The following is a 27,190-nucleotide window of genomic DNA, read 5'->3' on the forward strand; positions in this document are numbered from 1 at the left end:
TTTAGTCATCAAGTGAATTACTTTATCATTATTATTAATTACCAGTAATCTCTACAAGAACAAATACCATCTTTAAAAGAGTGAAATCTACTTCTATCTCTCAACACAATCTCCAATTTAAAGATTTTAGAAACAAGCTTCATAACCGAATGGCAATCGTTGCATACGCGCAAATTTTTGACGATTCTTATCGCACTTCCGTTACATAATCTTGACATCCCAAATGCAAGAGCAAGTTTCTCACTATGCATAGCTACTGAATCTTCTTTCTCTTCGTCTTCGATATCATGTAAAACGCTACCAGTTACCTCTGGTTTATACCCGCCTTCAACTCTAATTTTTAACATAATCTCTTTAAGCTTTGTATACGCCTCCTTTGTTATTTCACAATCTTTTTCACCCGCAACAAAACTGTACATGATCTTATCAACTTCAATCATGCTCCAACCCGGGTTTTTCATTAGTTGTTGACTATGCATTGACTTTCTTACACTCACAACATCCTTCCATTTCCCAGCAAAAGCATATATGTTTGATAACAAAACATGGTCACCCGAATCATTAAGGTCGAGTTCAGCTAGTCTCTTTTGAACTTCTTCAGCCAACTCTACATTACCATGAATACTACACGCGCCTAAAAGTGTTCGCCAAATAACAGCATTTGCTCTTATCGGCATTTGAGTTATAAAGTCGTAAGCTTTTTGAAGCTCGCCACCTCGACCATATAAATCAACCATACAACCGTAATGTTCAAAACTCGGCTCTATGTTGTGCTTATTCTTCATTATTTCAAAATACCGACATCCTTCTTTAATTAAGCCCGCGTGACTACAAGCATACAGAATCGAAATGAAGGTAACCCCATCGGGTTTAATACCCGATTCTTCCATTTGATGAAACAGTTTCAGGGCTTCTTCACCATACCCTTGCATAGCCAACCCTGCCACCATCGTCGTCCATGAAACTATACTCTTTTTTCCGGGCATTCTTTCAAAAACTAGACGGGCCATGTTAACGTTCCCACATTTAGAGTATGTATCCAGTAATGCATTGTTCACAGAACGTATCCAAACAAACCCTAATTTCTCTATATAACAATGTAGTATTTTCCCAAACTCAAAAGCCCCAGCTTGTGCGCACACTGAAAGTATTCCCGTCAAACTCACCTCGTTAGGTTTCAACCCAACCCGATGCAACTGTATAAACAGATCGAAAGCATCTTTAAGGCACCCATTGTGAGAAAACCCAACAATCATTGTGCTCCAAGAAACATCATCTTTAACACGCATTTCCTTGAAGAACAGCTTCTTAGCAAGGTGAATCTCCCCAGCTTTCATATACCCATCAAGCATAATATTATCAGACACCAAATCCTTAACTGGCATCTGTTGATACAACCTCTCGGCACCATTAACATCACAACATCTCAAACACGCAGTGATCATGGCATTCCACGCCACAATGTTTGGTTGAAACATTTCATCAAACACCTTGCGTGCACAATCAATCAACCCACACTCTGCATACATACTAACAAGTGTAGTCCCAACATACAAATGAGTATCCAACCCACACACTACCGCCTGCGAATGCAGTTGAATACCTGTATCACAACATTGTATATTCGCAGCCGCTTTAAGAACAAAAGCAAACGAGAAACTATCGGGTTGTATGTTACGACGCATATCGATGAAAGTTGTGAGTGATTTGTGTGGGTGATCGGAGTCGGTGAAACCACGAATGAGGGTGTTGTACATGAATGCATCTGGGTTTGGGAAATGGTGTAGGAGAGACTGGGCGTAATGGAGAGCATTTGAGATGAGTGTGGCGCAATGAAGAATGATGTTTCCGGTGATAAATGAATTGGAAATGTGGCCAGATTTGATGATATGAGAGTGAAGTTGGTTGATGGATTTAAGGGATTTGCAGCGTTTAAGTAATGTAAGATATAACGACTCGATGTTGTTCATGCGTCAAGATTTTGATCAAAAAAGGTCAATGAAATGTTGTAGCTCGATGATTTGGTTTTTTACAAACGTTATTAAACTTTTAAACCAAACCCCTCATAAGTGATGGAGTGGAGTCATTCAGTCAAACATGTTTCTTTATTTTCTTTCATCTTATTGGTTCAATTATAGTGCATCCGTACTGATACATGTGCACCCTAATGTCTCAAATTTAGGGTTAATCAACTAATCTCCTTCTAGACGTTTTCTCGCATGCCAAACTGATCCCAAAACCCACCAAGTCGAATTAACGACTCTACGGATCGATCTAATCCGATCAATTCGATCCGGTTTGACTAAATCGATACCTGAAAGTTCTAATTCGCTAGAAACATCGATCCGAAGATCCAAATAGCTCCAACAATTATTATTATTTCTATTATATCTATATATTCTATATATAGCTTAAAACCGGACATATAAATGGGGACGGGGAGAATACTAAAATCCTAAAACCCGAAATATGTACGAAATGTAAGATTATGAAAACCCCATAATTATTATTCAACACTCATACGATATTTATAGTACATAAGAACCCTAATACACCTATAACCCTAATGGACCCAAACCCACAATCGGGTTAGGCCACTAACCTATCATCTAACACTCACTCGCAGTCCGAACGGCAAAATCGCGAAAGTTCGGACTGAAAAGAAGAAGCTAAATACTCCGTATGAAATAAATAAAAGTGTAAACTTTTTTTCCTTATTTGTCACATTAAATCGACTGATATTCGCCTGTAGAGTAGCATATTCGATGATGGCTTCTCCTTTTCCGTAGCGTTTTTTTTTTTTTACGCCGTGGCTTGCTGTGCCTAAGGATCAAGTAAAACTTTGGGATGCAACATATGTTGACGATAGCAATATTCTTGAACGCTGCAAATAAGAATTTTGACTATTTTCTCTTTTTTCGGGATTTGGAACCTAGTCATGCTAGGCGGCTCAGTCTCACGCCAATTATTGATGGAAAAGAAAAACTAATAAAGAAAGCCGACGGTATTTTTTTTCATTCATGATCTTATTTTGTTAAAAAGACCACATATTCTGAGATTGGCTTGGTAGAAAGGAAAAAAGAAAAATAATAATAATAAAAGAAAAATATAGAAGCAAAGGATAGGCGGCTGTTTGATAGTTATGAAAATCTGGATATAGATGTGATAGAATATAGTAGAGACGCATGCGCATGAATTAATAAACAATAATATAGTGTAGAAGATGGTTGTGTGTAGACGAATAAACAAGAAAACAAACGGTTGAATGTTGGGTGGTTGAATGTTGGGTGACGGCGCAAACGTAAAAGTAAGAACAAAAAAATGAGGTGGAATTTAGAACAAGAAGACATTGTTTGACTCTGGAAGAAAAAAATAGGAAGAAGAAAGATACGGCTAGGTTGATCCCGTGACCTAGTCGGCTATCTTGAACCGCTGCTCTAAGCCACCCGTCAAATTTGCTTATCCACCATCAAAACCCAGCCGTTGCTTCTACCTTTTATCTCCGTTGTTTTGTATCTTTATTTTTTGTTACCCAACCCACAATCTGGTTAGACTACTAACCTATCATCTAACACCTAAAATACGAAATGGTGTGCATTGGACATTGGGGTTTGAACCTGTTTATTTATCATTTTTTAACATAAATATAAATATAAATTAGGTTTTACATTAAAGTTCAGAACTTATTATGTCTGCATATGAAAACAAAATTGGGTAAGAAATGTTACAATAGATATCCAAATTGGGGATCATATTTCAACTTTGTTCATTTCTCAACTTTTGACTATATGATTCTTTGTTTATTAAAGTTTCCATGAATCCAAATAATACATATTGTTAATCCGATGGCATATTTCATATACAGCTTTGGTTTGGCTGTCAAGTTGCTCATTTATCGTTAATCCAATGGCATATTTCATTTCTATCTTTACATGAAATGATGATATGATTTGCAATTAAAAAAAAAAAAAAAAAATCTATCTTTACATTTTCATAAAGTATGAATTATGATGATATGATTTGCAATTAGTGTTGGGAAATTACGGTCTCACTAATTCCCACCACCCAGCCCAACAATAATAGTAAAGAAATAAGAACAATACACAACACAAGATTTAGCGTGGAAACTCCAAAACAGGAGAAAAATCACCGGCCCCCAAAGAGAGAAAATACACTATATCACAAATTGTTACAATGATATAGACGACTCTCTTAAGCCAACTACACTCTCCAAAATATTTAACTAATACAACTCTCAAACAAGGGTAAGAAAGAAAGAAATAATCAAATACTTAAAGTGTATTGATTGGTGCGATTTGGAATGAAGACTTAGCCCCTCTTATATAACCAAGTCACTCACCCCTCACATCTTCTTCCCACCTACGTGGGATACACATATCTTCTACTAGCCAAAATAAACCAACAAATCTCCACCTTTTGGATAGAAGAAGATAACCATACTTCCACATTGCGAAGATAACCGACGTAGATGCTTTCTCGACGACAACTTCAAGATCCTCATCTTCATGCCGTTGACATTATCTCTAACCCAAGAAATAAAATTTGCATCTTCATCAAACATTGTCAATACCCGACAATCATTGTCATCACAGACAATCATAACTATTAACAGAATTATCATACTCCACCATTAAGAGTATAGCACTTAGAATATCACATTCCAAGCATTTCACCTCGGCACATGTTGTTGAACAACCAGCTGAAACTTTATGGTGCAACTTCCCTGTTTGGCTTTCCCGAAAGTCCCATCAGCTACAACATCAGTTTTCACCACACAACCTGCATAAATGCCAAACCAATGCCCATGTGTAATTGTGGAACCGCTAACAAACATCTCTTTCCATGGTGGCGCGGACACACCATGAGGATGACGTGACTTCAGAGGAATTCGTCACTCTCCGTAACAACGGAGACAATGTTAGCGTCTTTGGAGCCATTTGCCGGATTAGCTCCACCTGGACAATTAACCCTTACATGCCCAGTCTTCCCGCACCTCCAGCATACCAGATTCTTCCCAGAGTTTCTCTTTCGCCTATCCGAACACAACACTATCGTATCTCCTGATGACGAGACCCCGTTACCTTCCAGTCTTTTCTCCTCGGATAGGAGCTTGCTAGTAACGTCTTCAAACTTCAGAGTTTCTTTCCCATACATCAAAATAGGTTTCATGTGTTCATAAGACGATGACAAAGATAATATCAACCTCAAAGCTTTATCTTCATCATCCACTTTAACTCCAATAGCTTCAAGTTCTGAAACAATACCATTAAGAATACTTAGATGATCTGAAATCTTTGAACCCCCATCCATACGCAGAGTATGAAATTGTTCTTTAAGACGCAACCGTTTTGAGATGCCCTTGCCCTGGTACAACTGCTCTAGTTTAACCCAAAGCTCCTTTGCCGTTGATAACCCGTGCACATTTGCAAGCACGTTCTTTGCAAGACACAAACGAATCGCACTTGCTGCCCTCAAATCCATATCATCCCATTCTTCTTCATCGAACTTACTGCTAGAATCACTGCCGAAAACAAAGGTGGGTTTACCTTTCAATGCCTTGTGTAACCCGGACTGAATCAACACATCCTTGACTTGAACCTGCCATAAGCCAAAATTGATCCTCCCATCAAATTTCTCTACATCAAACCTCATTGGACTGAACTTCGACATCGTATACGTATCCTATAAACAACACTTTCTCTGATTTTGCTCACGTTTCGAATAGCCAAAAGATGTAGCAGGTAGCCAGGACCCTTTAAATCGGAAATCCACAACTCGCCACTAACAAATCCAACTATTACTACGAATCAGAAAAAAAATTGTCTAACCAGATACCCTATACGATCAATAGAACTCGTTTCTGATGTGGACGATCCACTCCCGTGGCAACCACAGAGCATACTCCGACTCCTATAACCGAGACCCCCGTCAAACCTGACGCTCTGATACCAGTTGTTGGGAAATTACGGTCTCACTAATTCCCACCACCCAGCCCAACAATAATAGTAAAGAAATAAGAACAATACACAACACAAGATTTAACGTGGAAACTCCAAAACAGGAGAAAAACCACCGGCCCCCAAAGAGAGAAAATACACTATATCACAAATTGTTACAATGATATAGACGACTCTCTTAAGCCAACTACACTCTCCAAAATATTTAACTAATACAACTCTCAAACAAGGGTAAGAAAGAAAGAAATAATCAAATACTTAAAGTGTATTGATTGGTGCGATTTAGAATGAAGACTTAGCCCCTCTTATATAACCAAGTCACTCACCCCTTACATCTTCCTCCCACCTATGTGGGATACACATATCTTCTACTAGCCAAAAGGTGGAGATTTGTTGGTTTATTTTGGCTAGTAGAAGATATGTGTATCCCACATAGGTGGGAGGAAGATGTGAGGGGTGAGTGACTTGGTTATATAAGAGGGGCTAAGTCTTCATTCCAAATCGCACCAATCAATACACTTTAAGTATTTGATTATTTCTTTCTTTCTTACCCTTGTTTGAGAGTTGTATTAGTTAAATATTTTGGAGAGTGTAGTTGGCTTAAGAGAGTCGTCTATATCATTGTAACAATTTGTGATATAGTGTATTTTCTCTCTTTGGGGGCCGGTGGTTTTTCTCCTGTTTTGGAGTTTCTACGTTAAATCTTGTGTTGTGTATTGTTCTTATTTCTTTACTATTATTGTTGGGCTGGGTAGTGGGAATTAGTGAAACCGTAATTTCCTAACATAATATTGTCCGCTTTGGGAACAGCGAGCCACCAGCGACTCAACTGATGGCAACGGGTTTAAAACGCGTTCTGTGAGGAAGAGGTATCAAGCCACATATAAGGGCCTTTGTTTTTGCCTCTCCAACCGATGTGAGAAAGGGGTGAAGGTCACCCCAACAATCCCCCCCCCCCAACATCGGTGTGGTAACCGCGGCTCTGATACCAGTTGATGGCAACGGAGACAGAAGCCAGGACCACCACAGAATATTGTCCGCTTTGGGAACAGCGAGCCACCAGCGACTCAACTGTCCTCACGGGTTTAAAACGCGTCCTGTGAGGAAGAGGTATCAAGCCACATATAAGGGCCTTTGTTTTTGCCTCTCCAACCGATGTGAGAATGGGGTGAAGGTCACCCCAACAATTAGTTCCATGATCAGTTTGTTGTACATCTGCTGCTTAGTGTAACTCAATGCTGCATATTTAAGTCCATCGTCATTGCATCATATTTAATAGTTTCACATCCTTCAGAGGCATGAAATCGAAAATAGTTCCTTACCATATGAACGGAAATCAATCGAGTCTTTTTTGCATCCTGCCACAAGACGATTCTTCTCGCTTCTGTCCACCTGGCACCGCCCCTGTTTACCTTAATGTATATGATATAGTATCTAGTATCAATAGTTGTATATCATGGACAGGTCTTGGTGCGTTTCACACAGGCTTAGAAGGTCAATTTGTTCTTCACTTTTATTTTCACATGAATTGGATAAAAAAGGCCTTTCCGAATAGTTAATTTGTTGTGATTTTTTTTTTATTTTTTATTTTTTTTTTCAGTTCATGGTGTGGAATATGGTTTTGGAAGTCATCAAGAATCAGAAAGCGGTGTGTTTGAAATCGAGCCTAAGAAATGTCCCGGTTTCACGTTTAGGGAGTCAATGTTGATCGGTACCACGAAATTAACCCCAAGTCAAGTTCATAGATTCATTGAGCTTCAATCTAGTAACTACTATGGTGACATATATCACGTATTTAGGAAAAATTGCAATCATTTTTGTGAAAACATGTGTTATCAATTAACAGAAAACAATATTCCCAAATGGGTCAACCGGCTAGCCAGATTAGGTACTTAAAAACTTAAATTCATCGCCTTTTTTTTTTTTTTTTTTTTTTTACAATTTAATTTGTACGTGTTTTGTAGGCTCATGTTGTCACTGCATACTACCAAAAGCCATCAAGGGTTCTGCAGCTAAAATTGAATCAGACGTTTCAGACTATGAGAAAAAGAGTTTGAAAAACTCGTTTAATTGTTTCACATCATTGTCGACACATAATAAGGTGAGGAAAGTGTCGATATCTTCATAGGCATTCACTTTATAAAAGATGTCTTCTTCCTTCATGGGACTTGCAAGTTGACACACAAAGGCTTTATGATACCATTCCCAACGGCATGTGATAGGGGATGTCATCAACACCGTCACGGGAGGGCGCCGATGGCATTGGTGCCGCCCTCGGCCATCCTCCCCCACCCTCACTCCCATCGCCCTCGAATTTTTCATCCACAAGCATGTTGCAGGGCGACGTACTGGAATAAATTAGCCCAAATGGAGAGGCTTGTTCTTATTTTCATTTGTTTTCTTTTTTGAGTTTCAAGCTCCTTCAATAGAGTATCTATCGTGTGTATATATATATATATATATATATATATATATATATATATATATATATATATATATATAAATGAAAGAGGATGAAAGTTGCAGTTGCAAGATATATATAAATTAAAAAATAATAATATTACGGACTATGCTATATAAATAAATGAGTGGTCTAGAATAGATTATAAATATTTAAATATTATACTATATACATGAGTGGTCTACAATAAGTGGAGTTAGATATTATATCTATATATCTAAAAGGCATAGCAAACTGAATAGTAAACCTCACAAGTTTCACAAACTACCTCCAATCTTTTACTCACTTACATTTTAGCCCCAAAGTATATAATCGTTAACTTTATGTTTTTTATAAACTTACCACAAACTTTTAACATTTTATACTTTAACCATTAAACTTCTCATTCATTATAAAGCGACCACATACTTTATATACTACCTAATAGACAAAAACGATTAATAGTCACCAGGGGCGCTTTCGTCCTTTCACTTTTTTTTTCCATTTTCCATATTTTTTTTTTAAAAAAGGCCCCATAGTTTGTTCAAATATTAAAATCGACCCCCCAAACAGGGGGTATAGTGTCAAATACTCATTTTCATAAAAAAAATTTAAATAAACTCCACCCAAAAATTCAACGGGTCATATCTTCTCGCTCGCAACGAGTTAAATTTTTCTGACACCATCGTTAAACTCGAAATAATTTTAGGAGCACACTGTCACTAACTATACGCAATATAGACGCTTTTTAAAAAATGCTAAATATTTGAGTTACTTTTCATACACGTCGATTTTGCGTTAAATTTTTAAAAGTCGACAATTCCATAGTGAAACGCGGAGATGTGCATATATTGTTAATTTAAAATAACATTTAAATCTTTCACGGATTATACCTTTTAGTTCGACTCGAGTTGCACTTCAACGATATTATCGTTAGCCACGAAATAATTTTACAAACTAAACGCAATATAATACATTGAAAACCGAACCCCGGCGCGAAGCTAGGGTTCGAACACTAGTTTTTTTTAAAAACTGTAAATGTAATAATAATAATAATAATAATAATAATAATAATAATAATAATAATAATAATAATAATAATAATAATAATAATAATAATAATTTGAGGAAATATGTCATGGTTGGCAATGATGTGTTATGGGAGTGTTATGGGAGGAAGTGGTGAGAAAGGAGGAGAGAGAAAGCTGATGTGTCGCTGAGGAAATGTCCATGACGGCGTCATGGTTGGGATTGGTCTGATGATGATGATGATGATGATGATGATGCTTGTTGATTTTATTGCATGTTTGTAAAAGTGCTCCCAACCATGACAGGATTTCCTCCAGGACTAACCAACCATTCAGCACCACATCAGCACTTTCATCTCACTTCCTTCCCAGGACTAAACACTCACAACAGTAACACTCCTTCCACCCACTATATTAATTAATTAATCAATTGTACAAGACCACTAGCAAAAAGTACCACAAAATTCAGCCCCTTACGTCCTGAAATGTGATTAAAACAGACGAACGGAGAGTCGAGGGAGCTGGGCGGGGTGGTGGGCAGATTCGTGCCATCAGCTTCTTATTGGGCGGACTCCTGGGCTGGCTCCTAGACGAGCTGTTGGGAGCACCCTAAGAAGCCATTCTATTTTTAGGCGATATGGTTAAAGACCGATGATTTATCAAGACCCGTCCTAATCCATCTGGACGAATGCATTACATTTTGTTACATCGCGAGGTAATTGACCTCTATATGATACATTTTACAAACATTGCATTCGTTTTTAAAAGACAAACTTTATTACATCAAAAGTTGACGGCATGCATACCATTTCATAATATATCCAACTATAATTGACTTAATAATAATCTTGATGAACTCAACGACTCGAATGCAACGTCTTTTGAAATATGTAATGAATGACTCCAAGTAATGTCTCTAAAATGAGCAAATGCACAGCGGAATATTTCTTTCAAACCTGAGAATAAACATGTGTGACGATCGCTCCAAATCCATATGGACGAATACGTCATTCATCGATTTCATTGCGAGGAATTTGACCTCTATATGATACGTTTTATAAACATTGCATTCTTTTGAAAAGGTATACCATAAATGAATATTTAAATCCAAGTTTTTCGACATATGATGATTTCTACATATAGATAATCACCGTAAATAATAGTTTACAATAATATATCCGTTGATAATGCAGTCAAAATAGATACATGATGATGATTTTGTGAATGCAACATTTTCTTGAATAAAACATGTATGACTCCATGCACAAAGCTTGTCTAACATATAAGCAAACATCGGAAGACTTCTAGGAACCTGAGAATAAACATGCTTGAAAGTGTCAACACAAAGGTTGGTGAGTTCATAGTTTTAATGTTTCGCATAATCTGTATATAAAGGTAGATCACAAGATTTCAGTTGTTTCATCCAGAAACGTTTATCAAAATATTCTACAAGATTGAGCACCCTGGTAACTAAACTTTAAAGTCTATAATATGTACCCCTATTTTAACATACATGCAACCAACATGTACAATTCACGCAAACCAACGTGTACTAAACTCAAATAGTATACGTCTGCTTTATAGTTCAGGCTAAGGTTTCTATACCTGGAACAGACGGGGATGTCAAGCCCTATGGATCCATATACAACTATTCGCGCCCACCCGTTCTTATAACCGGCAATTACTAGTTACCAAAGCTAAGGGATTTTCGGTTCAAACTCGGTGTAGAATTTAGTATGTACCTGTATCCATTGCGTTTAAAATAAAGTGCATGTATTCTCAGCCCAAAAATATAGATTGCAAAAGCAATTAAAAGGGGAGCAAATGAAACTCACTTTAGCAGTACATAAAGTAGTTCACCGAAATGTGACCGAAACTCAGAATGTCAAATAATTGTAGATCTCAACCTAGAGAACATATGTTGGTCAATACATGTCTAATAAGCTAGGTCAAGGCATAGTGTATCACAATCCTAATGCTCGAGACCGACATGCAAAAGTTAACAAAAGTCATCTCAAAAGTCAACCTGACCCAAAATGATCTTTTAATCTATACATGTTTGTTAATATAGTATAAGTCTTGATAATTGAACGAATTTATAGTTTATCAAACTCAAAATATTATTTAGTTCAGGAGCTATATTATACTTGAATTATCGTGGCATTCGAACATGATTTTCATATAGTTTTCCAATATTTGAAAAATCAGATTATAGTGTTTATAAAGCTTTAAAACATGATAAGACAGTCAACTTTGACAATTGATCAACAAAACAAAACGTGCTTTATATAGAAATTCATTTACTCGATTAGTAATATCTAAAAAATCCAATTTATCAATCACATAGACAAGTTGTTTAAATATTAATTTACAGTTTCAAACACAATTTCAATTAACGTCAACCATAATTCAGTTGATCATATCTTTTAATCCGTTCATCGAAATCACGCGATTTCTAAATGAAAAGTTATAAATTTTTCGACAGCTTTCCAACGACATGCGTATCATATACCTTATATCAGTAATATACGTATTAAATTCGTGATTCAACATATACTATATAATGATGAAATTAAATATACAAGCATGCATAATCAAATATACTCGAGCACTAGTCAGGAATACACTATTAATATATAAAAGATAAAATATGAGTGCTCACGTATCAATATTGAGATTCAATATTGCAGGAAAGTACGTAGACGCAACAGAGATGATAAACACTAGTTTGACTCATGAGCTATACCTCCGAACAATACTCGTAACCTCCATAGCTATAACCCATAATTTCCTTAGCTCTATCCCTCTCAAAAACCCATTTTGAAAACATGCGAGCGGAACCTCGTCGTATTATTTTATGTATAATAATAATAATAATAATACTACTAATAATGATAATACGATTAATAATAATAATATTAATCTTCTTAATAATAATATTATTAATATATATATATATATATATATATATATATATATATATATATATATATATATATATATATATATATATATATATATATATATATATATATATATATATATATATATATATATATATATATATATATATATATATATATATAGAGAGAGAGAGAGAGTAAAGAGAATGCAAGAATGATTGGTGAAGAAAATCGTCCGAAATGCTCGAGCTTTATACATGTTCTCCTACCTCCAGCTTCCATGCGATCGCATGGTATATGTGAGGGGGATCCATGCGATCGCATGGCCCCTGTTACCAGCTCACAAACCTTTTGTTTGCTACCTCGTCGACATATTATTATATTATATTTATAATATATTTAATTTATATAATTAATTATATATTATATTAAATTCACGTGCATAGTTGATTTGTAATTTTTGTCCCGATAAGTCGTACGTCGTCACTCGACTTATGCCTCGATTCCGGTTTTCCGTACGTCCTTTCGTACACTGAGAAAACTTGTATTTTACGTTTCGCGACTCGTACCTTTGTCAAAATATAGACTTAAATTATCCATAAACTATATCACTTGAAATATAACTTATACCTTTGAGTGTTTTGGTCATTGATGTGTGAAATCTAGTATATAATTTATCTTGGAAAATGCCGGTTTAAAGATTACTACACACTAACGGGTAGTGTACCCTATCGTGCAATAGTATAAAGTTGGTAATTCCGAAATCGTTCCAAGGACAGTTTAAACGTGAGAATTAAGATTGCAACTAATAAAATAAACTAAGTTAATCTATGAAAATCAAAAGTACGAGATAATTTGTTTTGTGGCTATTTAACGATTAGCCAAATCAAAGATTGATTAAAAGTAAAAGACAATATTTTTGTGTTTTTAAGTTTATAAGAAATAAATGCAGACTCAACGAAAAGTAAAGATATTTGAATTCAATAGAAAAAAGAATGTTCGCCTAGATCTCCTATTCGCAGTGTCGGATGATTTGTTATTAAGCACTAGTTCAATTTATCAATACATGCAACTACAGAATCGGTTTACCCAGAGTTCTCTTTTAGCAAACACGTCAAACTAGGATTTATTGGCTTAGGGTTCCCTTTCACCAAAGACCTCTTTCGTTTGTGACTTAGTAATTAACTAATTATAAGATTAAGATTCAATTGGTTACTCGTTCGCTCCACACAATTCACCCCTATTTTGTTTAATCTTTGTTACCCGGTTTACCCCCTTGGTCCAGTAAGCACCCAATTGGTTAAGACAAATCAATTGAAAACTATTGTACTAAATTGAAACAGGGTTCTCTTTGTTCAAACAAGATAACTAATCTACCTAGTACAATAATCAACACCCACAAGAATGGTTCTTAATCAAAACTCATAATTATCATGCATTAATCAAATCAAACATTAAAGTATCATCCAAACACATACGAATATTCAATCTAGACAAACATTTAAGTGCTTAGCCAACCATGGCTAAAACCAAAATCACAAATAAACAATTAAGAGTATTCATAATGATGATAAGGATTAAACCTAATGAAAATTGTGTTCTTGAATGATGAACGGATCTAGACGCGTTTCCGGAATGATTGATGTATTAGAATGATCTTGGGGTTCCCCAAAAATCACCCTTTTTCGTCAAAAAGCTGCTGGAATTCGTCTGGAAGCAATAATGATAAATTAGGGTATAAATTCGGCCTTTAAATAGGTAAAATCTGAAACCAACTGAAGGTGGAGCGGCGCTCCATATGCTGTAAAACTGGTTTTTGGATTTCCAAAACCCCTCGAACTGAAAATCCTGCCTACTGGAGCGGCGCTCCATGTTTTGGAGCGGCGCTCCAGACCCTTTTTGCTGAATCCGGACTGTAAAACTCATAAAATCACTCGTTTTCGAACCCAACTCGAATTGAACCAATCTTTTTCACTCGTTTCCATAGAAAATTACTAAAACCATTAAATAACTTCAAATTTCATCTCCTTGGTCTTAGAACTCGAACTTTCACAACACTTATCGAAATAACACCAAATCGTATCCAAAAGGACCAAAATGTGCCCGATATCGCTAAGGAAAACGCGTTTGAAATATGCGATATCAAACAACCCCACACTAGATTTTTGCTTGTCCTCAAGCAATTAAACTAGATAATAATCTTCTACCATAAAGTAACATCTTCAAAAGTATATGTAGAACCAAACGAACAATTAACAAACCATCATCTAGTATGGGCACGATTTGGAGTAAATACCAACCATACCTCCCACTTGCATTCTCTGATTATGCTCAACCTGAGCACTATATGCTGACCGGCTGTCCCGAAACTCCAGATGAATACCGTCTACACTGTTTACCAACGAATTCCAACTCTCTTCACCAAGTGTCCACGCACCATGTACATTCGCAGCACTCGAGCTACCTGCCTCATACGTGGATCGACTAACACCACATCCACGACCACGTCCAGCCCGGTCTCCTGGTTGTTGTTGCTCATCATCCACCAAAACCCAACCTTGTGGACCTCTTCGGATAAACTCAGCTTTTGAGAAAAACAAAATATTAGTGGGCATAGCCTCAACCCCCAACATACTACACCTATTAGTCGGGACAGAAAACACCCGAGCAAATCTAGTCACCAAGTGCCCACGTAACAACGGGCGTTATGTTCGTTTATCTGTGCCAATCTCTTGAAACCATGCTCCTAACATACAAGGGACGTCAATCCACTCTCGCAATTTAATCTGCTGAAGAATCCAAAGATCTCTTCGCTAAATCTTATTTGCATTTCCTCTAGCCATAAACATGTGGGCAATCATCTTAAAAATCATCCGGTCCTCTGGAAGTCGAAGCATTGACTGAACACTCCTACTTGAAATAAAAGGACCCGCATCACCTTTCACCACCGTTGACCAATAATCACTTTCACTAAACGGTTCCTGCCCAAACACCTTCCCCTGTACCAAGAACCACTTTAAATTGTTGTCATTTAACTCGGGATATAAATCCAACGCCCGAGCTACCCCAATCTTACTCAAGCTGCGCTCCAACCCTCCTAACCTGAATGTCAAGAAATTTGTCTCAGTCGGAGAGGCTCGCGGTCTACAACTAACAGTGGAAAAGAACTCTATAGTTAATGGCTCAAAGATATCCTCATTAATTTCAAATAACCGTTCGTATGGCCTCAATTCTTCACCCGCATATGTCACCCACAAAAACCCACGCAATCTCCTAACAATATTGTTACCCAAAGCTGTGAGTTGTGTCCAATCCAAATAATAAGTTCTTTCGATCGGACGGGCGCTATTAATCGTGAATCGTTCTTCCAAATTCTCATCATTATATATTTGTGACAACCATAGCTCCGGATTATTTGGTGGGTTGTCTTGGTTGTTCGGTGTTGCCTCGCGATCTCTACACACATGAAACAAATAAAGAAACCAAAACACCAAACTCAAAAGTTAGTGTTAGTCAAAATAATAAGCACCAAAGTCCCAGCAAAACCAAAACATGTTACATGCTAAGTCACTTTAAAGTCAATCACCAAGTTAACCGAGTAACACATGTAAACATGCCAAGAGCTCAAATCTATGCATATTAAATTATCTCTTAAAACATAGCACACAACAACCATACCAAAACATGTCAAACATGACTACTCATAACACTTTTAACTTTCTCAAATCCAATAAAGTTCATCATGTTTGCTAACTTTTTACCAATTCAAATAACTACTATCAAACTACTCATCTCATCACAAAACACAAGTTATGTCTCTTCTAGCATGGCATCATAAATAATTAAACCCAATATAGCACAAGTCAATCAAACCAACATGACCCGCCCATATGACACAACCCCACACTAGTGCAAAAACATATTGTGATGACCCGAAAATTTCTGACCACATTTAAACTTTATCTTTAAATGATTTAATGTTTTCGACACGATAAGCAAAGTCTGTAATGTTGAGTCTCAAAGTTTTGGAACTATATTCATGTAATCAATTATTCTTTGACTGTTCTCGAAGATTCACGAACAATATATATAACTTAATGTATATATATACATATATATATATATATATATATATATATATATATATATATATATATATATATATATATATATATATATATATATATATATATATATATATACATATATATATATATATGATTTCAAGTTATTTAGTAAACGATATTAACATTCGATTATTGATTCGATTAATATTTAGATAAGTTAACTAAAATGTTTAAGATGAACCAGTAAAACACTAATTTTCTACAGCATTTTCGAATTGCTACAGTACCCGAAAAGCTACAGTGTTTTCGAAAATCACTATTTGCTACAGTAAAAAAAAACTTTGCTACAATAACTTTGCTACAGTAAAACACTATTTCAAAATGAAAATGTATATATTATATATATATTAACAAATAGCGAGACGATGATTTATAGAAGTAAATGACCAAAACACTCGAAAGTTTAAGATATACTTTGAGTGGTATAGTTTATGGATAACTTAAGGCTATATTTTGACAAAGGTACGTGTCACGAAACGTAAAATGCAAGTTTTCTAAGTGTACGAAAGGATATTCGAAAAACCAGAATCGGGACATAAGTCGAGTGACGACGTACGACTTATCGGAACAAAAATTACAAGTCACCTATACACGAGAATATAATATAATATATAATTAATTAATTTAAATTATATATATTATATATATTATTAATAAATATGTCGACAAACAAAAATACAAAAGTTTGTGAGCTGGATCCTCAGGCCATGCGATCGCATGGCCAATGCTCCTCAGACCCATGCGATCGCATGGGGTACTTTTTCAGGCCAAGTCTTTATAAAGCGATCGAATTCAGTTTTTGTGATTCATAATTCTTTAATCTTACACTCCGTATAACTTATATACATATATTATTATTATTATTATTATTATTATTATTATTATTATTATTATTAATAAGATTAATATTATTATTAATCTTATTATTATTAGTATTATTAATTAGTATTATACATAAAATACTACGACGAGGTCATGAGCGTATCACTTTCAAAATGAGTTTCGAGCGGGATAGAGCTAAGGAAATTATAGGTTATAATTATGGAGGTTATGGGTAATATTCGCAAGTCAAACCTAGTGTTTATCATCTCCGTTACGTCTACATACTTTCCTACAATATTGAATCTCAATATTGATACGTAAGCACTCATATTTTATCTTTTATATATTAATTGTGTATCCATGTCTAGTGCTCGAGTATATATATTTATACATGCTTGTATGCTAAATTTCGTCGTTAAACAGTTATGATGAATCATGATGTAAATACATACATTACTGATAAAAGGTATATGTTATGCATGTTTTTGGAAAGCTGGCGAAAAATCAATAACTTTTCATTTAGATATCGAATAGTTTCGATGAATGGATTAAAAGATATGATCAACTGAATTATGATTGATGTTAATTGAAATTGCTTTTGAATCTGCAATTAAGATTTAAACAACTTGTTTACAAGATTGATAAAATGGATTTTTTTAAATATTACCAGCCGAGTAAATGAAATCTTATATAAGGCACGTCTCGTTTTGTTAAACTATTGTCAAAATTGACTTTTTGAAACAACTTTGGATAACTTTTGTATGTCGATCTCGAGCATTAGGATTGTGATACACTATGACCTGACCTAGATTAATAGACATTTATTGACCAACATATGTTCTCTAGGTTGAGATCTACGGTTATTTGGTAATCCGAGTTTCAGTCACATTTTGGTGAACGACTTTATATGCTGCTAAGGTGAGTTTCATTTGCTTCCTTCTTAATTGCTTTTGCAATCTATATTTTGGGCTGAGAATACATGCACTTTATTTTAAACGCAATGGACACAAGTACATACTAAATTCTATACTGAGTTTGAACCGAAAATCCCTTAGCTTTGGTAACTAGTAACTGCCGATTATAAGAACTGGTGGGCGCGAGTAGTAGTATATGGATCCATAGGGCTTGATATCCTCGTCCAAGCTAGGGCACTAGCCTTTTAACGGACGTATGCTATTTGAGAAGCGTACACGTTGGTTTGCGTGTATTATTAAGATGATTATACAAAGGGTACAAATTATATATACGTTAAGTTTAGTTACCAGGGTGCTCAATTTTGTAGAATATTTTGATAAACGTTTCTGGATGAAACAACTGAAATCTTGTGATCCACCTTTATGTACAGATTATGCAAAACATTAAAACTATGAACTCACCAACCTTTGTGTTGACACTTGTTAGCATGTTTATTCTCAGGTTCCCTAGAAGTCTTCCGCTGTTTGCTTATATGTTAGACAAGCTATGTGCATGGAGTCTTACATGGCATATTTTTCAAGGAAACGTTGCATTCACCAAATCATCATCATGTATCTTATTTTGACTGCATTGTCAATGGAAGTACTATTGTAAACTATTATTTACGGTGATTGTCTATATGTAGAAATCATCAGATGACGAAAACCTTTGATTTAAACATTCATTTATGGTGTGCCTTTTCAAAAGAATGCAATGTTTAAAAAACGTAACATATAGAGATCAAATACCTCGCAATGAAATCGATGAATGACGTGTTCGTCCATATGGATTTGGAGCGATCGTCACACATATCATCAACTCAATAACAAGAACAATTTCAAACAAGTAACTCCTTTTTACTTACAAATTCGGATTCTCAAACACACAAACCCTAGGTTCAAGTATAACTTCTAAAAACACAAGATTAATCATGAATTCAAAGCATACAATGATAATCTAACAAAACCCATTACTAATTAGAACACAAAACCCCAATTAAAGAAACCCCACACTAATTCATCATGTAAATCAAAGATTAAGCAAGTAAATACACACAATTAGATGAAATTAGCAGGATAGAAAACAAATTCAGACCTTAGTGGGAGCCATTCTTGCAAGATGTGGAAGTAATTAGTCAAGAAATTGAAGTTTAAGAATTTAGGGTTTTTAGATCTATGTGTTTGTAGATGAAGAAAAGATAGATAGAATGAATTAGAATGAAAGGTTGGTGTGTAAAAAGCTGTAAACCCGACTTCTATTGTGTGGTTGGGAAAAATAATATTTTTTTTAATATTAAAACGCAAACAGCCCAGCCCGTCAGTCAAATGGAGCGGCGCTCCAGGTGTTGCGCGGCGTTCAAGAAATGGCGCGGCGCTCAAAAAGCTTGCGCGACGCTCCATTACACTAAAAAATCATGTCGAGGGCTTTTAAACATCTGGTACATCAGGTACGTACCATCTGAGCGGCGCTCAATGGTTTGGAGCGGCGCTCCAAGTGCTGATAATCCAGAATTTCGCATTTTTAAGCCATTTTAACCCATTTACTCAACCTAAAAACCAACAAACGACCCAAACAAAAAACCGAGCACGATCATATTGCACATATCATCAAACAAGCACAAAAACATACAAACTCTACAACAATGTGAAGTTTATTACCGAGTCATTCACAAGACTCGTTACCAACTTCAAGTGATGTTAGGATCGGGTTCAACGTGAACCCCGTCATCAATCTCCAACGGTCCATCGAAATATTTCTTTACTCGATGTCCGTTAACCTTAAAGGTAGTACCACTCGCATTTTTCAACTCAATCGCACCGTATGGGTATACCTTAACAACCTCAAATGGTCCCGTCCACCGGGACTTAAGTTTTTCCGGTAAAAGCTTCAATCTAGAGTTAAACAAGAGCACTCGATCGCCCTCATTAAGCTCTTTCGGACCCTTTAACCTTCTATCATGCCATTGCTTGGTTTTCTCTTTATAAATTAGCGAATTTTCATACGCATCAAGGCGTAATTCACCAAGCTCATTCGATTGCCCCGCCCTTAGGTGTCCGGCTTCCTTCAAATCCAAATTGCACTTTTTAAGTGCCCACATCGCCTTATGCTCAATTTCCAACGGGAGATGGCACGCTTTTCCATAAACCAACCGATAAGGAGTGGTACCAATTGGCGTTTTGTAGGCGGTTCAAAACGCCCACAAAGCTTCGTCGAGCTTATTCGCCCACTCCTTCGGATTCGAACCCACAGTTTTCTCAAGAATTCCTTTAAGAGCTCGATTGGTATTCTCAACTTGTCCGCTCGTTTGGGGATGGTACGAAGTAGAAACTTTATGGAGAACTCCATATCGCTTCAATACCTTCTCCATTTGGGCGTTACAAAAATGAGTACCCCTATCACTAATCAAAGCTTTAGGAGTTCCAAATCGAGAGAATAAACGTTGAAGGAAAGAAATCACAACTCGTGCATCGTTTGTAGCCAAAGCTTGCGCTTCGGCCCATTTAGACACGTAGTCAATGGCAATGAGTATGTAACTATAATTCTGAGATTTCGAAAATGGCCCCATAAAGTCAATCCCCCAAAGGTCAAATACTTCGCAAACTTGGATGCTTTGTTGAGGCATCTCGTCCCGTTTGGTGACTTTACCGGCCCTTTGACAAGAATCGCACGATTTACAAATCCGGTGGGCATCCTTGAAAATTGTCGGCCAAAAGAAACCAGCATCATAGACTTTACGCCCCGTGATTTGGGGTCCAAAATGCCCACCGGTAGGCCCACTATGGCACTCGTTCAAAATACGCATACACTCTTCACCGGAAACACACCGGCGGATAACCCCATCGGGACAACAACAAAAAAGATAGGGGTCCTCCCAGAAATAGTACTTAAGGTCACTGAAAAATTTCTTCCTCTTTTGATGTGACCACCCTTTTTTCAAGAATCCCCCGACGAGATAATTAGCAATGTCCACGTACCATGGCTCGTCCACCTTGTCCATCACCATGAGATATTCATCGGGAAAATCATCATGGATACTCGACTCGTGAAGGACTTCGAGATTTGGATTCTCGAGTCTAGACAAGTGGTCAGCCGCTAGATTTTCAGCACCCTTCTTATCCCGGATCTCGATATCGAATTCTTGCAAAAGCAAGATCCATCTAAGCAGTCGAGGTTTTGCATCTGGTTTCGAAAATAGGTACTTAAGAGCAGAATGGTCCGTAAAAACAATAGTCTTAGATAAGACAAAGTAGGACCGGAACTTATCAAACGAAAAGACCATCGCAAGGAGCTCTTTTTCAGTGGTAGTATAATTCAATTGCCCTCCTTGCAAGGTCTTGCTTGCATAATAAATGGGTCGGAAATGTTTCTCGACCCTTTGACCCAAAACAGAGCCAACAGCAAAATCAGAAGCATCGCACATAAGCTCGAATGGAAGGGACCAATTCGGAGCAATTAAGATGGGTGCATTGATCAGTTTCTCCTTAAGAAGATCGAATGCCTTTTGGCACTCGTCGGAGAAATTCCAAGGCGTGTCCTTTTCGAGGAGTTTGTTCATCGGGTTAGCAATTTTAGAAAAATCCTTAATGAACCGCAGGTAAAAACCGGCGTACCCGAGAAAACTCCGAACACCCTTAACATCGGTGGGAGGTGGAAGGTTCTTAATAGCTGTTACCTTCGCGGGATCCACCTCAATACCGTTCTTAGAAATCTTGTGCCCGAGAACTATGCCCCCTTGAACCATGAAATGGCACTTTTCCCAATTGAGCACAAGATTAGACTTCTCACACCTTTCCAACATCCGTTCTAAATTAAGAAGGCATGAATCAAAAGTGTCACCGAAGACCGAAAAGTCATCCATGAATACCTCCATGCAATCCTCTATCATATCATGGAATATGGCTATCATGCACCTTTGAAAAGTGGCCAGAGCATTACAAAGGCCAAAGGGCATGCGTCGGTATGAGAATGTGCCATATGGGCACGTGAAAGTAGTTTTCTCCTGGTCCTCGGGCGAGATAGGAATTTGGAAATAGCCCGAAAAACCATCAAGAAAACAATAAAAGCTATTTCCCGCTAACCTCTCTAGTATTTGATCCATGAAAGGTAACGGGAAGTGGTCTTTGCGTGTGGCATTGTTCAACTTCCGGTAGTCAATACAAACATGCCATCCCGTGACAGTCCGAGTGGAAATCAACTCATTTTTATCATTAGTGGTAACAGTCATACCACCTTTCTTAGGTACACAGTATACTGGGCTAATCCACGGACTGTCAGAAATCGGGTAAATCAGACCTGCATCGAGGAGCTTAATGATCTCTTTCTTCACGACATCTTGTATGTGCGGGTTCAACCTCCTTTGTCGTTGCACCACAGGTTTGGAGTTATACTCCATTAAGATTTTGTGGGTGCAATAGGTGGGACTAATACCCTTAATGTCATGAATTTTCCATGCAATGGCCGGTTTATGGGCCTGCAGCATGGTTACAAGCTCAGTTTTCTGTCCTGTAGTAAGACAAGAAGAAATAATTACCGGGAGCTTAGATTCCTCCTGCAAATAAGCGTATTCCAAATGATCTGGAAGTGGCTTCAATTCTAACTCGGGAGGTTCTTCAATTGAAGACTTGCTCCGGTAATCCGCATCACGTTCGAGTTCTTTGAACTCCTCCTCAATCGGCTCATAGTCGTTTTCCTTCAAGGTGGTCAAAATATCCACCTCCTTAACCTGCAACTCTTCATCAATTTCAACCAATGAACACTCTCCTGAACCCTGTAACTCTGGGAATTCCTGTAAAAACTCAGACTGGACATTCACAGTGTTAAGAAAATAACATGTATCATCAGTGTAGGCAGGGTATTTTAAAGCATGATCTATTGAGAAAGTTGCATGCAAATCATCTATCCTAAGGATCAACTGTTGGCCATAAACATCAATGATACATCTACCCGTATTTAAAAATGGCCGACCCAAAATCAGTGGAATCCTCTCATCCACTTCCATATCCAACACCACGAAATTGGTTGGGAAAACCAATGACCCGGTCTTAACTAGAATATTCTCTATAATTCCACGAGGGAATTTAATAGAGCGGTCAGCTAGCTGAATAGCCATACACGTGGGTTTCAACTCCCCAGGGTCTAGCTTTAAGTAAATAGAATAGGGCATTAAATTTATGCTAGCCCCCAAATCTGCCAACGCCCTCATACAATCTAAATTACTCAGTAAACAAGGGATGGTGAAACTCCCAGGATCCTCAAGCTTCTCGGGAAGCTTGTTTGCTACTACCGCTGAGCATGCGGCATTCAACATGACTGAAGACACGTTCTCCAGCTTTTTCCCGTTAGTTAGCAATTCCTTAAGAAACCTTGCATACTTGGGCATACCTGCAATCACAATAATAAAAGGCAAATTTATATTAACTTTTTTAATCAAGTCCATGAACTTGGACTTTTCTGCCTCCAGCTTCTCCAATCTCTGCTTTCTTGGGAATGAGAGCGGTGGTTGATACTCTTTAACTACCGGTTTAGCAGCAACAGTTTCCGGTACCCTCACAACTTTCTCAATCACCTGTTTCGGCTCCTTATCCCCCTCCAGTTCACTAACAACAACTGGCTCACTAACCTTAACCAACTGTACTCGCAAATCATACTCATCAGGCTTCCTCGGTGGATCATATGCTAAACCACTGCGGGTGGTGATAGCATTAACTTGCCCATTCTTCGAGTTATTATCTGTCTTATTCGGTAACTCCCCCAGTTTCCTCTCATTATTCTGATTAGCAAGTTGACCAATTTGTTTCTCCAAATTCTGAATAGCCGCTTGTTGATTTTGAAACATTTGATCATTCTTCTCATTGTTTTGAGTAACAGTAGTAACAAGCTGAGTTTGAGACATCACAAGCTTTTCGATCATAACTTCAAGGTTGGACTTTTTCTCTTCGACTTGGGGCTTTTGAAAATACCCGGGAGCTTGCTGTTGATATCCTCTACTAGATCCTGGCTGGAACCTCGAATCTTGATTACCTTGAGGATTATAGGGATTTTTGAAATTCCTATTAAACTGCGCACGTCCCTGAAACTGATTGTTGTTCTGTTGACTAATATAAGCGATCTCTTCTTTCTGATTCATAGTCAAACCCGCATCACAATCTTTTCCTAAGTATAATCCCCCTCAAAATTCACAACCAACCTTAATACTATGCATGTCCTTCTCCAACTTCTCCAAGTGTCTACCGAATTTGTCTAACTTAGCATTAATAGACCCATAATCATCATACGCACCAGTGGTTTCGGTTCTCTTAACTGACGCTGAACGAGTTGACTCATGATCTTGATGCCATTCGTGAGTATAAGCAGCTTTCTTTTCAATAATCTCTAGTGCCTATTCTTCGGTCTTATCCATTAAAGTTCCACCTGCTGCTTGATCAATACTCTGACGAGTTGGTATATCACACCCCTTATAGAAAATCTGGACCTTTTGTAAATCATTCAACCCGTGTTACGGACACAAGCGTAACATATTAGAATAACGGTCCCAAGCATCAAACAATGTCTCACTGCTCTTTTTGTCTGAATTGCGAAATATCTGCTTGAAGACTAGCAGCTCGAGACGCAGGGAAAAACTTTGCTAAAAACTTATCCACCAAAACTTCCCAAGAGGTAATCGCTCCATCTGGCTGCTTATCTAACCATCTCTTAGCTTCTCCCTTAAGAGTCCAGGGAAAAAGTCTTATCTTGATCGAAGTATCGGCAACCTCATGCAACTTGAACAAGTTGCAAACATCATTGAAAATACGAAGATGCTCGTTAGCATCCTCACTATCCTTGCCATGAAATTGGCAGTCAGAAGAAATCAAACTCAGAATCGGACCTGTAATTTGAAAAGGCTGAGCGATGTTCGGTTGAGTAATCGAATTGCCTTGGCCAGCTCGGGTGGCCTTCAATTTTCTGCCATAGTCTGAGTACGATTTGGTTGATCAGCTTGGTCAACCATATCTCCAGTCTCAAAAAGATCTAATGAAACGTAAGATTCTTCTTCTTCTTCTCTGATTTCAGGTGGTGTATCGGGAACCACAGTCTCAGAACTACTACTCAAATTAATTATATTAGCACTCGAAGAAAAAGTTGAATCTACTGTAGACTGTTGCCCTTGACTTAACGCTCTGAATAACTCTTTTTCGGGTTCGACAAACGGTTGAAGAATCGGAGAATTAGAAGAACGCATATGTGGCATGCACTAACTGTTATCTGCGAAATCACAACTAACAACTGATTAAACGCACCGATTCAACTGAGAATAAACGAAAAGAAATAATAAACTATAACTAAAACTAAACTAGGAACAATTAAATAACAATCTTAATTTTTGACACAACTGTCCCCGGCAGCGGCGCCAAAAACTTGATGTGTGAAATCTAGTATATAATTTATCTTGGAAAATGTCGGTTTAAAGATTACTACACACTAACGGGCAGTGTACCCGATCGTACAATAGTATAAAGTTGGTAATTCCGAAATCGTTCCAAGGACAGTTTAAACGTGAGAATTAAGATTGCAACTAATAAAATAAACTAAGTTAATCTATGAAAATCAAAAGTACGAGATAATTTGTTTTGTGACTATTTAACGATTAGCCAAATCAAAGATTGATTTAAAGTAAAAGACAATATTTTTGTGTTTTTAAGTTTATAAGAAATAAATGCAGACTCAACGAAAAGTAAAGATATTTAATTCAATAGATAAAAGAATGTTCACCTAGATCTCCTATTCGCAGTGTCGGATGATTTGTTATTAAGCACTAGTTCAATTTATCAATACATGCAACTACAGAGTCGGTTTACCCAGAGTTCTCTTTTAGCAAACACGTCAAACTAGGATTTATTGGCTTAGGGTTCCCTTTCACCAAAGACCTCTTTCGTTTGTGACTTAGTAATTAACTAATTATAAGATTAAGATTCAATTGGTTACGCGTTCGCTCCACACAATTCACCCCTATTTTGTTTAATCTTTGTTTCCCGGTTTACCCCCTTGGTCCAGTAAGTACCCAATTGGTTAAGACAAATCAATTAAAAACTAGTGTACTAAATTGAAACAGGTTTCCCTTTGTTCAAACAAGATCACTAATCAACCTAGTACAATAATCAACACCCACAAGAATGGTTCTTAATCAAAACTCATAATTATCATGCATTAATCAAATCAAACATTAAAGTATCATCCAAAAACATACGAATATTCAATCTAGACAAACATTTAAGTGCTTAGCCAACCATGGCTAAAACCAAAATCACAAATATACAATTAAGAGTATTCATAATGATGATAAGAATTAAACCTAATGAAAATTGTGTTCTTGAATGATGAACGGATCGAGACGCGTTTCCGGAATGATTGATGTGTTAGAATGATCTTGAGGTTCCCCAAAAATCACTCTTTTTCGTCAAAAAGCTGCTGGAATTCGTCTGGAAGCAATAATGATAAATTAGGGTATAAATTCGGCCTTTAAATAGGTAAAATCTGAAACCGACTGAAGGTGGAGCGGCGCTCCAAATACGGAGCGGCGCTCCATATGCTGTAAAACTGGTTTTTGGATTTCTAAAACCCCTTGAACTGAAAATCCTGCCTACTGGAGCGGAACTCCATGTTTTGGAGCGGCGCTCCAAACCCTTTTTGCTGAATCCGGACTGTAAAACTCATAAAATCACTCGTTTTCGAACCCAAATCGAATCGAACCAATCTCTTTCACTCGTTTCCATAGAAAATTACTAAAACCATCAAATAACTTCAAATTTCATCTCCTTAGTCTTAGAACTCGAACTTTCACAACACTTATCGAAATAACACCAAATCGTATCCAAAAGGACCAAAATGTGCCCGATATCGCTAAGAAAAACGCGTATGAAATATGCGATATCAGTCATTTACTTCTATAAATCATCGT

The 27,190-nt window shown here is 37.0% G+C and overlaps 2 protein-coding genes across 2 annotated transcripts; one reads left to right on the top strand and one right to left on the bottom strand.

The window, feature by feature from the left end:
* Position 1: 1 nt before the first annotated feature.
* On the bottom strand, positions 2–1,970 carry LOC139898964 (pentatricopeptide repeat-containing protein At1g74630). The gene has a single exon (XM_071881801.1). It carries the CDS (start codon positions 1,968–1,970, stop codon positions 39–41), a length of 1,932 nt encoding a protein of 643 aa, XP_071737902.1. The 3' UTR covers positions 2–38.
* Positions 1,971–7,276: 5,306 nt separating this feature from the next.
* Positions 7,277–8,335, top strand: LOC139854704 (uncharacterized). Its single transcript, XM_071843994.1, has 4 exons — positions 7,277–7,472; positions 7,579–7,689; positions 7,943–8,079; positions 8,201–8,335. Exons 1-4 carry the CDS (start codon positions 7,277–7,279, stop codon positions 8,333–8,335), a joined length of 579 nt encoding a protein of 192 aa, XP_071700095.1.
* The last annotated feature ends 18,855 nt before the right edge of the window (positions 8,336–27,190 follow it).

Source organism: Rutidosis leptorrhynchoides, chromosome 1 (genome assembly GCF_046630445.1).
Source record: "Rutidosis leptorrhynchoides isolate AG116_Rl617_1_P2 chromosome 1, CSIRO_AGI_Rlap_v1, whole genome shotgun sequence".
NCBI classification, from domain to species: domain Eukaryota; kingdom Viridiplantae; phylum Streptophyta; class Magnoliopsida; order Asterales; family Asteraceae; genus Rutidosis; species Rutidosis leptorrhynchoides.

What these genes read in the sequence shown, in the direction of transcription:
- LOC139898964 (XM_071881801.1), bottom strand. Translation starts at nt 1,970, where the DNA reads ATGAACAACATCGAGTCGTTATATCTTACATTACTTAAACGCTGCAAA.
- LOC139854704 (XM_071843994.1), top strand. Translation starts at nt 7,277, where the DNA reads ATGAAATCGAAAATAGTTCCTTACCATATGAACGGAAATCAATCGAGT. An exon ending in TAGGGAGTCAATGTTGATCG is followed by an intron (nt 7,690 to 7,942) that starts GTACCACGAAAT and finishes CGTGTTTTGTAG; the next exon opens with GCTCATGTTGTCACTGCATA. An exon ending in CATTGTCGACACATAATAAG is followed by an intron (nt 8,080 to 8,200) that starts GTGAGGAAAGTG and finishes GGCATGTGATAG; the next exon opens with GGGATGTCATCAACACCGTC.